General features: G+C 32.6%; 1 protein-coding gene across 1 annotated transcript in view; it reads right to left on the bottom strand.

Annotated features, from left to right (window-relative positions):
* Positions 1 to 4,611: 4,611 nt before the first annotated feature.
* The window catches only part of LOC145331763 (uncharacterized), a 31,144-nt gene continuing 17,595 nt past the window's right edge, over positions 4,612 to 18,160 (bottom strand). Inside the window, exons 7-11 of the mRNA XM_080176602.1 lie at positions 15,345 to 15,375; positions 13,651 to 13,689; positions 10,116 to 10,167; positions 9,785 to 9,845; positions 4,612 to 6,557 (exon numbers count right to left, since the gene is read on the bottom strand). Coding sequence (XP_080032728.1) covers positions 6,510 to 6,557; positions 9,785 to 9,845; positions 10,116 to 10,167; positions 13,651 to 13,689; positions 15,345 to 15,375 — 231 coding nt within the window. The 3' untranslated portion in view covers positions 4,612 to 6,509. The remainder of the gene's footprint in view (positions 6,558 to 9,784; positions 9,846 to 10,115; positions 10,168 to 13,650; positions 13,690 to 15,344; positions 15,376 to 18,160) is intronic.

The raw sequence follows: 18,160 nt of genomic DNA, 5'->3' as shown, positions 1-18,160 counted from the left end.
CCCCAACCCTTTTCCTTCCCCCGATGTATTAAAGTTAATTTTGATGATAAGAAGGCCCGTCTGGGACCTTATACTCCCTCCTCCCTCTTCCCCCCAACTTCTTTAAATTTCTCCCAATATTTCCCAAGGCCTGTATTAGAAGAGCGCTGCGCCCTAAGCCCCCCCCCTTCCCTCCTCCCTGCAAACAACTTGTCTCAAAGACGTATCGTATCGCTCAGTTGAAACAAGTGTAGAAGAGAGACGTCGCTCCGATGTAACAAAAAAATCAAAACAGCGAATTACTAAAATTGAAAAAAAAATGATTTCAAGGAATATATAAGTAGGACAATTTCTAAACCAGTGGCGTACACAGCGATTCACGATTAGGGTAAGAACCCAGCAAGGTATTTCGCCATAGAGTCACCTTCGAGTTGTGCAATATATGTACCGAGTCCTATGCTACCTTGAAACCCATTCGCCATGAATTAACACCTAATTTTTGGCGATAAACGTTGGAAAATCGGCCTTTCAAGCAAAAGGTAGCATGCAAGTTCGCCATCGATATCGTAGCAGAGTATAAAGCAAAGTCGCACAATAGTAGAAGTGAGAAAAAAGAGCTGAGAGGCTTTTATACTTTAGAAAGAACCGAATAGAGAGCAGCACTATGTTACTCTGCTACGATATCGATGGCGAACTCGCATGCTACCTTTTGCTTGAAAGGCCGATTTTCCAACGTTTATCGCCAAAAAATTAGGTGGTAATTCATAAGCTACCATTTGAGATATCGAACAATGTAGCATGCTACCTTTTTTTAAAGTTTCGCTGGGAAGTCATTAGGAGTGAAAAATTTGCAAGATGGGCTTGCTAATTTCGATTTTACTGTTGTTGTTGACGACCCTCCTATCACACTTTTTTCGCCAGTTTAAAAATGATCATTAATGAGATAAAATATATTATTTTCGGGTATAAAAGATAACATTCAAATACAAAGACATTTCTTTTTAGAAGATGTAAAGACCTGTTTATGTGTTTTTTTAGTTGGCTTTTCAAGTAAGATTATCCTCTTAAAATAACTAAATTTTCCTTAAAATAACGTATGTATATAATCTATTGTTTTCATGAGTCTTTCATTTTTTTTGCTATTTTAGAAAAAATATTTTTGCGTTATTTGAGGAAAACTATTCCAGAGCTCTGAACTCGCAACACAACACAACAACCTGTTACACCATCAAGCACACACACACACACACACACACACAAATACACACAAACAAACAGACAGACACACACACACACAGACAAATAGTGAACCCTACCTACCTCTGTATATAAACCCTCCCACCCACCCTACTCTCTATACAGAGTGGTCCGTCCGTCTGTCCGCCCGTCCTTATAGGACTACGCCCCGCATACGGCTAATAAGGCGCAGCTCCCTATATATACACACGGTTTAACTCTCGCCCTCTCCTTCTCTTTCTCCCGTTAATCTATCTATTTCTGCATATTCTTCCAATTTTAATCTTCTTCAAAATAAGATTTGTAGTAGTTCCAAAAGGATATTTTGTATAATTTATCATTTTTAATAGTTTTGTTCTTCTTTGTTTCATTTTTATTTGTCATACTTTTTGTAAATCTTCAAAACTGCTTATATATTTGTTTCATATGGCCCACCTAATAAAATTCTCTGGAACTTCTCCCCCCCCCCCCTTCAAATTTTTCTCTCCTCCTATTAACACACACACACACACACACAGACATACCCCTTCTGCCTGTCCCCTTCAGAGAAGCCTAGACACATATAAATAAGGGCGTATAGCGTAGAACTTTAAATTCTGAATATCCTACACCTCTATAATGGAATTATTTAACTATTAACAAATATATATGATTACAATTATATCTTATATTATATATATCATTTTTCAAGGTAGAGAGGGTGGGAGGATTAACCCCCTTTTCACCTGTTAAATACAGGTCTAAGGGGAATATATATTATGGTATGTGTGCTGCATTGTAAAGGTAGATGGTTATCGTTTACGGTAGGCTGGCTAGGGCCCCCCGGCCCCCCCCCCCCTCCCAAAAACTTCTAGAACCACAACTAGTCCCCTTCCCCCACCACACCTCCCCCATACACAATCCCCTATCGAAACATTACTTTTAAAATATCTTAACATTTCTTTATTTTAACAGAAGCAAGGCTCCTATATAACTTTCTTTACTGTCTGTATATTAAATTCTAATATAACTAAGGGATATGATAATGGAAGATACATTAATATACATTGTACATCACGATTGTAGAAAAATTAACCCTTCTTTAGATAAAGCTTATTAGTTGGAAGGTTTGGACCAACTAATCAAGATTTATCTATAGTACCCAAAGTTTTAAGACACCTTTTAAAACATATTAATATGCATATTTCGGAATAAAACAGTATTAGGGGTCGGGATTGCTTTTTGACTGCTTTTATCATATGTTCTTGCTATAAATGCTGTTTTGTCTTAATTTTGCGCTGATTTTATTGACCTTCTTATCAGGGGACAATGGGTTGTTTATTACACTAGTCCCTAAAGTTTTATAAATACGTTTTCTTTTTCGTTGTATTTAAAACTTCGTGATATTCGTGAATCTTTATTACTTGATTCATTAAGTTGAGTGTTCAAATATTTCAACCACTAATTTTAATCTACAGAAGGGGTAATTTTGTGTATAATCATTGGGTATGTGCATCAATTTATCGGCCTTGTTATCCTTGTTGTGAAAATATCCCTTCGTTTGAAAACTATGGAAGCCCACATATGTTAAAACTTATAATTTCTTTGTTGTTCATATAAAAAATATTCCCTCAGAACAAACAATTATATGATACAATATAAGCCAAACTAGCTGCTGCGCCCCTATCGTCTATTAAAGGGGAGGAGTAAAATAGCTTAAAACTACACCAAGACCTCCATTAATTAGAAAACTTCAGAAACATGTAAAATTTGTGGAACAGCTTTTCCTTTTAGACTTAAAAACTGCTAAATATCCGCAGGATTAGACCCGGTTCTCATATTAAAAGATCCATGTATCGTCTCGTATTTTAGACAACTTATTACTGATAATTATATAAAAATCATAAAATTAATGTTTTAATCTTTACCATCCGCGGAAAACTGTCAATAATACGATACGATGAATAACTATTCCTGTATCGCTTCGAAACCGATCAATACCGAGACCGGTTCTAATCCATACTGAAAAATTATAATAACGTATAATATCCAGTTTTCCACGATTATAAAAATGTATAATTATCATTAGATCAATCTTAAAATTGTTCATTTTTATATCCGCGGAAAGCTGTCTATAATACTATGCGATAAACTACTGTTCTTGGAAAGTAACAAAATAATTATATATTCATATCTTTATTTTCTATAATCTATATAAATTAATACATTAAGAAATATACATTTTTATAATTCATTAGATATTCAATGATTCAAGCTTAATATGTAAAGAAAATATATTCTTTTATATTTTTAATATTTTATATAATACTTCTTTACACTGTAAAAAAAGCTCTTTTGCAATGAAATCTCTCTTAAGTGTCTATAAAAAATGGCGTACCATACAATACAAATGACCATTGATAAGCCAGTATACATTTTAATTGACCAATGGTTAGTCAGAATGACGTCATTTTTTAGACACTGTAAAAAAGCCTCTTTGAAATGTTTAAATTTAATTCTAAAAAACAAAAATACTGTAAAAAAATATTTGTATTTAAAGCCTTTCTTTTGACAAACCCATATGATTCGAAGTTAATTGGAAAAATAAATATAAACCTTAAAAATAATTTCTTACATTTTTTCGCAGTGTATATATAAATAAAATACAAAAATTTCAAACAAATATTTATTTTCCATTTCGAATTATTTGTTTAAATATGTAAAGTTATTCTGTAAAGATTCAAAGCAAATTTGTCAAAATTTTCATTTATTTCATTTTACTTAAATATAATTCAAGTGTGTCTCAAAAGATTTTTGTGAAAGGTGCCATAAGGGATAAGGCAATGGACGATAAATTGATATACAGAGTCCAGACATAGACGTCCAAGGGGGGGGGGGTAATGGGGCGATTATCCCCCCTAACAAATTTTTTTTCATTTTACCCCCCCCCCATTTAAACTTTACCCCTACCCTGGGGGTGCCGTAGGCACCCTCAACCATTTAGGAGGGGGTATTTACCCCCCCCCAAACAATTTTGGAGGGGGTAAATACCCCCCCAAAAATAAAAAATCTCTAATAAAAAAAAAATTTGCGCGCTTCGCGCGCATATTAATACTATATATTTAATAAAATTTAAATTACCCCCCCCAAAAATTTTACCCCGGGGGTAAATTTTGGGAGGGGTAAACTAAATTTATCCCTGCCAACAGATTTCAGGGGGGTTAATTACCACCCCCAAGCATTTTTTCGCGCGCCATTTTACCCCCCCCCCCCCCCAACTACGAATTACCCCCCCCCAAAAAAAAAGCTTGGACGCCCCTGTATACAGATCCCCATTCATTGCAAACAATAATACTCTAAAATCAAAATCATTTGTTAAAATTTTTGACATTGCAAGTTTGTAACCAACCATGATTATAAAACTTTGGGTACCATTTAAATTTAAAATCCAATGTCCCTAACCCTTCTGGTAAGTACCAACAATTTTCACATCGTCCTATCAAAACTTTTAAACCTTTAAAATTTCAAAAAATAGACAAATTTTTAAAAATGCATCTGTAATCAAATTAAATATATAATTAATATTTAGAATGGATAAAGAATACGTGGATCTGATATTGTTAGGGATCTTCTCAAATCCTGATAATGTTTCTCCCAGCTGGCTAAATTAACGATACCCTCTCCCTAATGACATTTCCCATCCCACCCTGACCATGGAGGAACGCATTGACCAATATCTGAGGACTATATTAGCAACCTAAATTTATGACAAATATTCCCCTGTCACAATATCCACGTAATCTATATCCATTTATATCATTGGTATCATCAAAAAAATATATTTTTAAGATTAATAGACAAATTGACGGAGTAAATTGTACTTTAGGTATTATAATCTTACAGAACTAATAGGAATAAAATTAATTATAGCGTAGCTTTGCTATAAGTAATATAAACAATGGACATTCGTTAAAATTGAGTAAATTGACGGACGGCTAAGATAATTTAAATTTTTTTGCATAACAATTTGGTCAAGGAAAAGTCAATGAAGTATAATCATTATGTGGTAGAACCAATCAAAGCTCATTAGTAGTGCATATAAAAAATGACGCCATACAATAAAAATGACCAATGATAGACCAATAAACAAACTAAATTACCAGTGACAGGCCAGTATAATAGTAATTGACCAATGGTAGGCCAGAATGAAGCCATTTTTATCAGCACTATAAAAAGCCTCGATTAAATCATTTAATTTTGTATACTGGTTTTGTTTTTACTTAATGTTAATTAAGCCAATACAATTAGTGCCCGTTAGGTAAGTATGTATACATGTTAAATTTTGAGATGTTTTGCATGATACAATTTATTTTTGTAATGATTATTTCTAGGACGATATACACTTCTAATTAACATATTATAAACATATACATTTTTCATCGGTAGAAATTGGTCATTTTTAGGTTTAGTACTTTTTTCTCTCCTTTTTAAAAATAAATCACATTAGATTTTTATAAGAGGAAGATTTATAAAACAAGGATGACAACATTCATAAAAGCGAAGCTATGAAAAGGTAGGACAAACGAACATTAACACTTGTAGAGTGTCAGAACTGAATACCCAGAATATAAATGTTAAGTCTAAACAAAATTGAAAGTAAATTTATTGTAAAAATGGTAAATACAGGATACTGTTTAAGGACATATTTAGGACATGATTATAGAAATGCTTCGCTCATTACTTTGTACCTTGCTGTAATAGGAATTAGTATTACAAAAATCAGATAAATAAGATAAATAGATCACATTTAAAAAGTTGTCAAAAAAGTAAGAAATCTGCATGTATTAAATGGACGTACAAACTTTCTGGTAACGATTTTAGAGTTGATACGCTTACTTAATCGCGCCTAACTGTTATGGGAATTATTATGCAAAGTTTGAAATCATTCGTACAATTCTAACATGTCTAAATTAATTAAAAGAGCTTACCGTTCCGGACGGACGGACCGACCCTAATCAAAGAAAAGCTTCACTTTTAAAAATAGTATAGTATAATACAGACAAATAAATACAATTTTGCCTCCAACTTTTCTACCAGGTAAAATTAGTGGTCAGATTTTCTTTGTTGCTTATAAGGAAAGCTGAATTTACAGTACTATTCTACAAATTAAACATTGTGTCTTATAAATGATCATTTCTGTAAAGCGGAAATCCTGGAGGTTAAAGAAAATATTTTTATTCACAGTTTTTCACTTGTACAGTTTTCTGTTATAAAAAGTAGCACAGCTACTATATAAGTAGGTATAATATATGTTTCTATAGAGAATCTCGAGTTTCTTCCAGTGTTAATTTTCTTAGTACAACCTGAAAAAAAGATAAGTTAATGGGTGGTTAGATAATAAGATAGATAGTAAGTTTCAGAGAGATAGTTAGCTATTTATATATTTTGGGGGGCTGTAATTTTGAATTGAAATGCAAAAAGAAAAAGTAAAAAAAATTCCATGTATATAAAAAAAGCTTACTACTTTATATGATAGGACTAGCGGCTACGCCCCTAGAAGCCTCTAATAGTTTTACTGTGGAAGAACCATATCGGTTTAGCTATTAGCGAGATTCGTTACTACAGAAAAAAAACCTTACTAATAAGATATGTAGAATGTAAATATTTCTTATTGGCTAATCTTTTTAATCAACTTAAAATTTTGCAAAATATAAGATTCCTAAATGATACAAAAATACCATTTGTTTTTATGACAAACTAACGTTTGGGCGTTAATTGTCGAGAAAATACGCTTTCACAACAAAACGGCTTGATATCTGTGGATTATTGATAGAAAAACATAATGTATATGACAAAAAATGAAAAAATCACGAAACTTGTATGTTATGTAGTTTACAATTTTGACGCTAGGTATCGCCTTTAATTATTTGTTTTTACATTTTATCTATGTTTCTTTAGAGTTATGGTGTAAAAATAATTGACAATTTGAGCTTTTTTAAAAATTTTAATAAAAAGATATAAAATTTTAAAAAAGAATTATTAAAAACTTTTGGTCAAGGGCAACATAATTTATCTGTCTGACTGTAATTTAAGAGTACCTAATTTCTATACAACGGACATACTTACGTAACGATTATAGAGTTGCTATGCGTACCTAACTGTTACAACACTTTTAAGTGTCGCATATGCAAGAATTTTCTTTAGGGGTTTGAAACAAAACCCGTTTAATTGCGGAACTTAAAGGTAATCGATTAAAATAGTGACAGAACAAAAATACATATTGTAAAAATCACGCAACCTTCCAATCAAGTAATATTTCATTACAAAACCTTTCTACCCTACTTTTAAAAAGATATATTTGCGTGTTGATCTCCCAAAAGATCTCTTGAACGGCTTAACTGATCTACCCGAGATTTAAGGAAGTTTAGTCCATTAAAGGTTATTTTGAAAATCGTAAGGGGGGGGGGGAGTAAGACAACCATAAAAATCCATTTTTATCACAAACCAATATAAAATAGGGAAAGGTTGGTTCATGGAAGGAAACGAAGTTGCCGGTTTTGTCATATTTTCACAGTAGCTTTCCGCCTATTTCTAGCTCTAACACTGCGGGGCGAATTGACTAACCCTGCGGGGCAATAACTTAACCTAAAAAATAACCTTTCAAAAGTTACTGTAAATATACGATGAAACCCGCAACTTCGTTTTCTTCACACGATCCAAGATTTTTTTATTAAATCTTTTATGATTTATCATAGCTTGGTATTAAGAGCTATTAATGTCCTTGTTCAAATTCTGCCTAAAACACAGAAAATCCATTATTTTGATTTGTTGAAAATTCATTTGCATTTCTGAAACTATCTTTGAAACTAATCTTTTTATGTAATTTTAAATTTTATATTTTAATGTGGGCGTAAAGTCTTAAATACATTCTTTGGGCGTTAATGGGATTTGAGCTACCAGCTCCCCCCCCCCCCCAAAAAAAAAGGAGGGTTAATTAATAATTTTTTGGTTCTGATCAAAGCATGGGAGAAAAAAGGGAAGGGGGGGGGATTCTACTATTTACTTTATCCCTTGGCAGGTAGGGAGGGGACACTAGACTGTTTTGTTTATTACACTAGTCCCCAAAAATTATACAAAATTTAATAAAGTTTTCTTATTCGTTATCTTAACAAATTTGGTGACTTTATTGAATTCTGATTGGTTAAGTTGAGTGTCTAAACAATTCGTCCACTAATTCTTGTCTACAGAAGTAGTAATTTTTGCATGATCATTGAGGATTTAAGTCAATTTATCGGCCATTGTCTTATCAGCTTGACCCCTTAGACTTTTTTAACAATGACAACCCAAATATGTGATCATTTAGTAGTGGTCCATATCGTACATTTGTCTGGACTTACATAATACACCTTAAACATAGAGTAAGTGCCCTTCTAAAATATTAACTTATTTGGTTACAATACCACTTCATAATTTTAACAAAATATATTCTAAGAATAACATCTATTTTGAGCTAAATTATGATCTAAAGTAGATAAGATAAAAAAAACGATAAATTAAAATACATCCCTTCGGATCTTGGACAAAGTAGCCTCGGACAAAGATCTTCGGACAAAGTAGCCTCCGGACAAAGTAGCCTCTAGGACAAAGTAGCCTCAGGACAGTTACTTAAGAAAAAAACAATAATTAAAATTATAAAAACAATATTAAAAAATTGTAAAAATCTACCAACCAACTTTTGTAAAATTCACGAAATTCTATACCACCTATGTATTTTCTTTAGGAGGCTACTTTTCCTAAGTAAATGTCCCGAGGCTACTTTGTCCTAGAGGCTACTTTGTCTGGAGGCTACTTTATCCGAGGCTACTTTGTCAGAGGCTACTTTGTCCGAGGCTACTTTGTCTGAGGCTACTTTGTCCGAGGCTACTTTGTTCAAATTCCACCCCTTCCTGTAGGTTCATTTTATTGCTGGATAAGTTTGTATCGACAAAAAGATTCTAGCTAACGAATGAGAAAACATGTTGGACGGACAAATTTATCACAGATGTCTCAACATTTCATTTCACGGACATACTTGAGTTGTAGAGTAGCTTCCCAGTAAAGATAAGTTGTTAGTATGTGGAATATCGTAGTGTCGATATTAGTTATTTATTGCATCGTATCATATACAGCTTAAGCGGATATTAAAATTAAAAATTATAAGATTAAAATTAGTTTTGTTAGCTCTTATTATTATATTTTGTAATACGATGCTAAACATGATAACCGGTGCTAATCCAGCGGATATTAATCGTTTCGAAGACATCATTTCATGACCAATTTTATATAATGGTGTACAGAAGGTAAACATGTAAACCTTATGATAAGGGAAAGTGCCATATTGTGCCCCCCCCCCCCTCCATTAACCTATTACCTATACAGATTTTTCATCACCCTTCCCCCCCCCCCAAAAAAAAAAACTCTCGGGTTGTTTAGCATCTGTGTTAAGAAGTCAAAACTAACTGTAAAAGACACCCCAAATAAGGGTTGGTCGGACGTATATACCAAAGTTGTATAGTAGTTGCGCCCCCTAAAAAACTACCTAACAAACAACCTGCGAATTTTGAGCTTCTGTGTCGAGAATAGTTGTTACTGCCGTGGTTGGAGAACTTCTGCTAAATATATTCCAACAATTTAGTTCCCTATTTGATCATGTATAGCATTGTATGTCAGACAATTTTCCACGAATATTTAAATAAGAATTATAAAAAGTATCCCAGTTTTGTTAGCACGGGCCTATATTTCACTATTTTCTTCCATTGCTCTACCCCTTAAGATTCCTAAAGAAAGAAAATTTTTATGACAACCACCACAGACATTTCCATGCCAAATTGTTTTTGAAGCTATTCTACAATATTAGGAAATAGGTTTGTTGTCATTTCCTGTGTTCTGTTGACGTACAGCCACCATGCTTCAACTTGTAGATGTAGAAGTTTACTAAAATAAAATAAATTGTTACATTAAAATATACTAGTAGATGTTTAAATTGATATGTGGAGAGATTGCTTCATTAATCAAAATTAGTAGGTGGATAGATTAATAAACGTTTAAATTAATATATGGATAGATTGTAAGTTAAATATATGGTAAAATTGTTATAAAATGATTAAATTGATATGCGGATAGATTGATAGATAAGTAGGTAACAAATTTAGTAGGTGGATATATTTATAGATATGTGGTTAGAATACTTTATGAATAGATAAATAAATTGTTAGAGGGATAGATAATAAATCAATTGGTGGATAGATGAGTGGATGTTGAAATTGATAGGTGAATGAATTTATATGTTAACAGATATCTACATGAATAGATGATAAAATTGATATGTAGATAGATTGACAGATGAATAGATAATAAAATTTATATGTGTTGACAGATTTCTACATGAATAGATGATAAAATTGATATGTGGATAGATTGATAGATGAATAGATTATAAAATTAATATAAAGATAGATTGCTTCATAAATAGATGTAGATAGGTGAATAGAAAAAATATAAACGTTTATTGTAAGATATATTGTAAGTGAAAAGATAGTTTAATAAAACTAAATTCATCTCTAATTAAACTCAGAGAGGGAGGGGAGAACGAAATGAAAAATAATCCACAACCATTTTATCTCCCTATAATTATAACAAAAGCATTATTCCACACAAATCAATCTAGATGAAGATTAATTTAATGTCCCTTAACCTATCTCTATACCCGTGACCGTGGCTCAACACGTAGCGCATCCGCTCGTCGTCGGGAAGGTGATAGGTTCGAATCTCGGTCCGACACCGCGTCATAACCGCGACGGTAAAAATGGTTCCTACTGCTGCTATGTCAGGTGCGCGACATAAATAGTTAGAGTAGGGGGAATGCCTTGGCCCAAAACAGGCGCAACTCAATACCATGCACAGTTAGGACTTCTCAGCCAAAGGTCGTGCAATCAAAGGGTTGGTTGTCTGATGGGCAAATGGATGCTTTACACCGCAATCATAGGGCTTAGGGCTGACAACCCTATCCCATATCCATAAAAAGCCACATTGTTACAGAAACACTGACAAATTGTCAGCGGCCTATGCTCCCCCTGTGGAGTGAAAAGGGCTTGTTACTGTTACTTAACCTATCTCTGTATGACTGGAATTAAACTTAATTAAAAGTGTCTAGTGTATTTGTTCAGAGACAAGTTTTATAAAAAAAAAAATTTAATGGACAGACAAAATTTACGGATGTACAAATTGAAAATGGATTTATTATTACTTGGATGTTACACCAGATTTTCATGTTCTCCAATAAAGTGAAACTCGTTGTGGGCTAAAGTAACGATACCGGCAATCAACCCCCTTTACCGCTATCCCTTCCCCTTCTACTAAATAAACGAAACGAACTAACAAATGAATGAGTTTCTTAATATCCACGTTTATTCTGTATCTATTGCAATGAATCAACTTTCAATTATCATTATATTCACATATATTTCATATGCAAAAAATAAACAGGCATTAATAAGTGAAGGACTGTTTGACGAATGGTTTTATGCTTTTTCCTCCCTCCTTGCTCCTTTGAATACAGAGCCCCTTAATCTAAGGGCGCAGTTTTATCAAACAATATGAATTTTAATAGAAAAAGCTAACAATAGCAGCCGGCTACTCTATAATTCAGATGTTTTCTTAATTCGACCAACTCCCTGTATTTTTACTTAACAGTTTACTGTTCTTTTTCATCCAAGATAACAATTGACTAACACTTCTGCGCAACTAATAGACACAATTGTCCTTGTTTTGGAATATCCTACCCTCCCATGGTTAAAAAGAAATAATGGATGTAGAATATACGTGGACATTATGGAGAAAAAATTGTCGTCAATTTAGGTTGCAATTTCCCCCTACAGGGTTCACTTTATCATAGAACATGAAAATATGATGTAAGATCCAAGTAATAATATATCCATTAAAGGAAACATTTAATTAGAGTAGTAAAGTTGTAAAATTAGATAACAGAATCTTCTTTTTTTAATATAGTCTATTCAAGCTACCCCACCCATCTTATTTCCCTATGTCATTTTGGGTATAGTCCCTTTCGTGGCAACGCACCTTAAGGGGCGATTCTTCGTATTTTTCACCGAAGCTTTTCTCCTATTTCTAGCCCCTGTGGGGGGCCCTAACCCTGCGGGGCCATTTGTCTAATCCTGTGGGGCAATCACCTAACCCAAAAAAACCTAACCTAAAATAACCTATAAAAAGCCATTTTGAAAATACGACGAATCGCCCCTTAAGGGTCGTTGCCATGACAGGTACTATTCCCGTAACTTTTTTCTTCATATTTTAAGTACTCGTATGAATAAGCATAATTGAAAAAAGTATTATTGTTTTTTGGATAATAGCGAAGCTACTCTATAAATAATTTTGACCCTCTTTCAGTCCGTAACACCATGAAAAAAATAGGCTTCTGATATTTCTCTAAAAATTTCAAATTTATTTTTATTGCAAAAAAATGCAAGGTGGGAGTGGGTCTTTTTTCACTTGATTCTAAGAGGATTCCCCCCCCCCCCCCCCCCCAACTAATTAGTTAAATTAGATATATATTACAGACTTTTAAATATGGTTACATACTTATACATATTTATATTACATGTGTAATGTTTTAAAGTACTTCAAATACATTAATTTAGGTAAAACTGTTTTAATGCCGTTTACGAATTGCTAGAAATTTAGAATCGACCTTAAACATGTCTTTTTTGAATGCATCCAGAGGCGAATTCTTAAATCTTTTTTTGATTCACTACCTCACTAAAACAGTGAGGCAAAAAAATCCCCTCTAAATTTTAGCGAGCCTCACTGATTTTAGTGAGGCAAAAGTTTTTTAAGAATTCACCTCTGAACGAAGCAGCTTATAGTACATAGTAAAAAAAGACGCCATGAAAAAACAAATGACCAATGATAGGCCAGTATTTATTTTACCATCAGTCAATTATAATACATACTGGCCTATCATTGGTCCTTTGCTTTGTATGACGTAATTTTTTATTAGGCACTACAAGCTGCTTTAACCAGAATAATTACATAAAAATGAAACAGGGAAGATCGAAAAAGGCATTCCCCCCATTCTGATAATTTACGTCGCGCATCTGACATAGTAGCAGTGGGAACCATTTTTAACGTCTTTAGGTATGACGCAGTGTCCGACCGAGATTCGAACCTATCACCTTCCCGACGACGAGCGGATGCGCTACGTGTTGAGCCACGGTCGCGGGTTAAACATTTTGGTATAACAAAACTGTTATAAGTTTTTATTTTTATTTTTTATTTTATTATCCGTAGAAAACTGTCTGTTATACGATACTATACACGATTTTATCAGTATGGCTGAGGACTGGTTCTAATCCAGCGGATATTATTTGGTTTCGGAGCCATACTGGAATAAATATTTACCTGAAGAATTAAATGTCATACAGAGATGGGACACAGCTGTAAGCAAACAATTTTATAACATTTTTTTAAGTACTTCAATCCTCCTAACGTGTCTTATATTTGCTAAATAAGGCATTAAATAGTTGAAGTCTTCATAAACTCGGAGTGGCATAAACTTGAACAAAAACGTTACCAACGATATTCCAGTCTTATAGTTGCAGCGCTTCTATTATACGTCAACGATAAGATTTCATGATTTTTAGGAAAAAAGTAATTAAGATATCTTATTTCTTGTTATGGATTATATTTACAGCCAAGGTAATCTATGACAAGAAATGTCCGTATAACCGTTTTTATTGTAACTGTAAAAAAAACAATTGTTAAGTGGCTTTGCTCAACATTTTGCGACTTATTAGCTTTTTATACATTTTAAAAAAATTGCTATAAATCTTTTCCTTTTAAATGAATAACATTTTGCTGTTCTTTTCAATAATAGTTATTTCTCGCATCGTATTATAAACAGCTTTCCGCGGACATAGAATATACAATTATAAGATTAAAACCAGTTTTTAGCCCTGAGGTGCCGAAGGCACTAGCTAAAAAAACTGGTTTTAATCTTATGATTGTACATTTTTATATTCATAGAAAGCTGGATATAATACGATGCTAGACAAAGTTTTTTCGTATGGATGAGAATCGGTTCCTATCAACCGGATTCGAATGAATACGAGAATAGTTATTTATCGCATCGTATTATAAACGGCTTTCCGCGGATATAGAAAGTACAAATATGAGATTAAAACTAGTTTTTTTAGCCCCGGGGTGCCGGAGGCACCGGCTAAAAAAACTGGTTTTAATCTTATGATTGTACATTTCTATATTCGTAGAAAACTGGATATAATACGATGCTAGACATAGTTTTTTCGTATGGATGAGAACCGGTTCCTATCCACCGGATTCGAATGAATACGAGAAAATGTTTTTACTTCTTTCTTTTTGCGGTCATTCCATTGCTACTTGTAGACTTTTTTATACTTGTATGTATATTTGAGGTCGTACTATTAACATATTATCCAAAATCTACTCTACTATTTATTATACTAGTTGCTTCACCCCTAGCCTCTAGGCGAGGACTATCGAGGTTTGGAAAATAGCCTTAAACCACCCCAAGATATTTATAAAGCTCCACAGAAAATTTCAACCAATTCGAGCCAGCAATTTTTCCGAGATCTTTAGCTTCAGACAAAAAAACAACTTCTTTGTATCATAAAGCTTTACAGGAAAAAATAAAACTAGGAAAGGGAAGAATAGGGATTCAGGGAAGTACTGGATAAAAAAGAGGGAATAATTATGCAGTGCAGTGTATGACTTACTAGCGGCTTAGCCCCTAGCCTCTAGGTGCTTTGCCCCAAGAGATAATAAAAAAAAATAAAAAAGTACTACTGGTTCTGCCCGTAGTTTAATTTTCCCCAGAAAACATTTTTTTTTTTTTGGGGGGGGGGGAGTTTCATTTTTGGGGAGGTTTAGGGTGTCCCACACCCCAAGAAAATAGCTTAAAACCACTAGAGGACCAATAGGTATATACCCTGAAAAGTAGAATCTGATAGGTTCAGTGGTTACCGAGGGACGGACGGACAGACAGACAGACAGACAGACATCATTCTACTTTGTATTATAGATAGAGAAGTTGTAAATAAATGTTATAAATATCCCTGAAAAATAATCCAACCATTGCGGCCATTCATTCTAAAACAAAATTAGATTAGATCAAATAATAAATATAGTAAGTCTAGATGATCAATTACTCAAATAAAAGCCAATAGAAACAATATAGGAACTATCCCACCACATTATTGGTTATACACAGTTTGATACAAACGGTCAGCTGTAAGTCAGCTATAATAGTTTTTTTAGATGAAGCCCAAACTGTACCACTTTTAGTTCCTGTGACGTCATAAAATGAGGGAGATGAGAGGAGAAGTTGGAAAGAAAACGGCTATACTCAAAAAACGCCTATCTCAGAAAACGCCTATCTCAAAAAACGCCCATCTCAGAAAACGCCTATCTCAAAAAACGCCCATCTCAGAAAACGCCTATCTCAAAAAACGCCCATCTCAGAAAACGCCTATCTCAAAAAACGCCTTTTTCATAAAATGCCTACTACATTTTTAAAAATTGTCTTGTAGTAAAACATGTCAGTTTAAGAAGGTATTGTGAATATTGTACAATATGTACATTATAAATCTTCTTATTGAAATATCTATCCCTGAAGTATAATGTCACTCTTGTACATTCCTTAGGCACTTTTTATTTTTTTAAGCATTTTGAGCAACAACATACTAAAGGTTTGCTTTTTGAAAATTGATCACAATTAAATAACAAAAACTTTTACCTAGTTAATTCATGTTTGAAGTTTCTTTATTTTTTATATCTACTGCAAACAACCAAGTTTACTTTTCAGATATTACAATAATATGAACAACTATTAGCTGTATAAAGCATACTTCTTATTTATCTTCTTTATCATTTGACCTTATATCATAAATTAAGAGAACATCAAGTTGAAATATTGTAAACTTGACTAAACCTAGTAAATTTGTTAAGAGATATTCATAAAGATAATGTGGAATTTGGGTTGGGTGAATTTCAAAATAGGGTTGTGAAATTTGGGTAGGGTGTAAGGAAAGGATAAATAGTTTGGAAAACACAAAATTTTGTTCTAGTTTTTATTATGCTTAAAAGAAATTTTAGATTCATGTTTTATAATTATTAACATACACAAATAATATACAAATTATTTATTGAGTTTGATATGCTTTAATATTATCAGAATTATATAGCTGTTCCTCAAAAAAAAAGATTTGTTTAGAATAATTATTATAAATTATAAAGCAATTTAACATTTTTTTTAGATTTTACTTTCCATAGTTGATGAATTTTGGGGAAAAAATAGGGTGAGGTTATTTTAATGTCTTATCCCTATATTCCATCATATTTTTATTAGATTAAAAAATGATGTACTTTTGAATAACCTTTAATAATCAAACCCTTTCCTCTAATAAGTTCTCCCTCCAATAATTTTCTCCCATCCCCCATTTTCCATTTATTTAAACCTTCCCTATTCTCTTAATATAGCAGCTACTCTTTAGTTTACCATTTCATCCTTCTTTTTACATAGTATATTGACTGGTTGATTTGGTAACTGTTTATTTGTGTTTTAAATAAGAGATCATGAATGACAAGTATTTTATTATTCTATTAAATGCTAGTTATAAATTAGGCTTTATTTTTTTTAAATGTAGTGGGCATTTTATGAAAAAGGCGTTTTTTGAGATAGGCGTTTTCTGAGATGGGCGTTTTTTGAGATAGGCGTTTTTTGAGATGGGCGTTTTTTGAGATAGGCGTTTTTTGAGATGACCCAAGAAGGCTATACTCAAAAAACGCCTATCTCAGAAAACGCCTATCTCAAAAAACGCCCATCTCAGAAAACGCCTATCTCAAAAAACGCCCATCTCAGAAAACGCCTATCTCAAAAAACGCCCATCTCAGAAAACGCCTATCTCAAAAAACGCCTTTTTCATAAAATGCCTACTACATTTTTAAAAATTGTCTTGTAGTAAAACATGTCAGTTTAAGAAGGTATTGTGAATATTGTACAATATGTACATTATAAATCTTCTTATTGAAATATCTATCCCTGAAGTATAATGTCACTCTTGTACATTCCTTAGGCACTTTTTATTTTTTTAAGCATTTTGAGCAACAACATACTAAAGGTTTGCTTTTTGAAAATTGATCACAATTAAATAACAAAAACTTTTACCTAGTTAATTCATGTTTGAAGTTTCTTTATTTTTTATATCTACTGCAAACAACCAAGTTTACTTTTCAGATATTACAATAATATGAACAACTATTAGCTGTATAAAGCATACTTCTTATTTATCTTCTTTATCATTTGACCTTATATCATAAATTAAGAGAACATCAAGTTGAAATATTGTAAACTTGACTAAACCTAGTAAATTTGTTAAGAGATATTCATAAAGATAATGTGGAATTTGGGTTGGGTGAATTTCAAAATAGGGTTGTGAAATTTGGGTAGGGTGTAAGGAAAGGATAAATAGTTTGGAAAACACAAAATTTTGTTCTAGTTTTTATTATGCTTAAAAGAAATTTTAGATTCATGTTTTATAATTATTAACATACACAAATAATATACAAATTATTTATTGAGTTTGATATGCTTTAATATTATCAGAATTATATAGCTGTTCCTCAAAAAAAAAGATTTGTTTAGAATAATTATTATAAATTATAAAGCAATTTAACATTTTTTTTAGATTTTACTTTCCATAGTTGATGAATTTTGGGGAAAAAATAGGGTGAGGTTATTTTAATGTCTTATCCCTATATTCCATCATATTTTTATTAGATTAAAAAATGATGTACTTTTGAATAACCTTTAATAATCAAACCCTTTCCTCTAATAAGTTCTCCCTCCAATAATTTTCTCCCATCCCCCATTTTC

The sequence above is a fragment of the Acartia tonsa genome, chromosome 11, assembly GCF_053477335.1.
Source record: "Acartia tonsa isolate MP-2025a chromosome 11, ASM5347733v1, whole genome shotgun sequence".
Taxonomy (NCBI): domain Eukaryota; kingdom Metazoa; phylum Arthropoda; class Copepoda; order Calanoida; family Acartiidae; genus Acartia; species Acartia tonsa.
The sequence above is the reverse complement of the archived record's forward strand: the minus strand, read 5'-3'. Positions and strand labels throughout refer to the sequence as shown.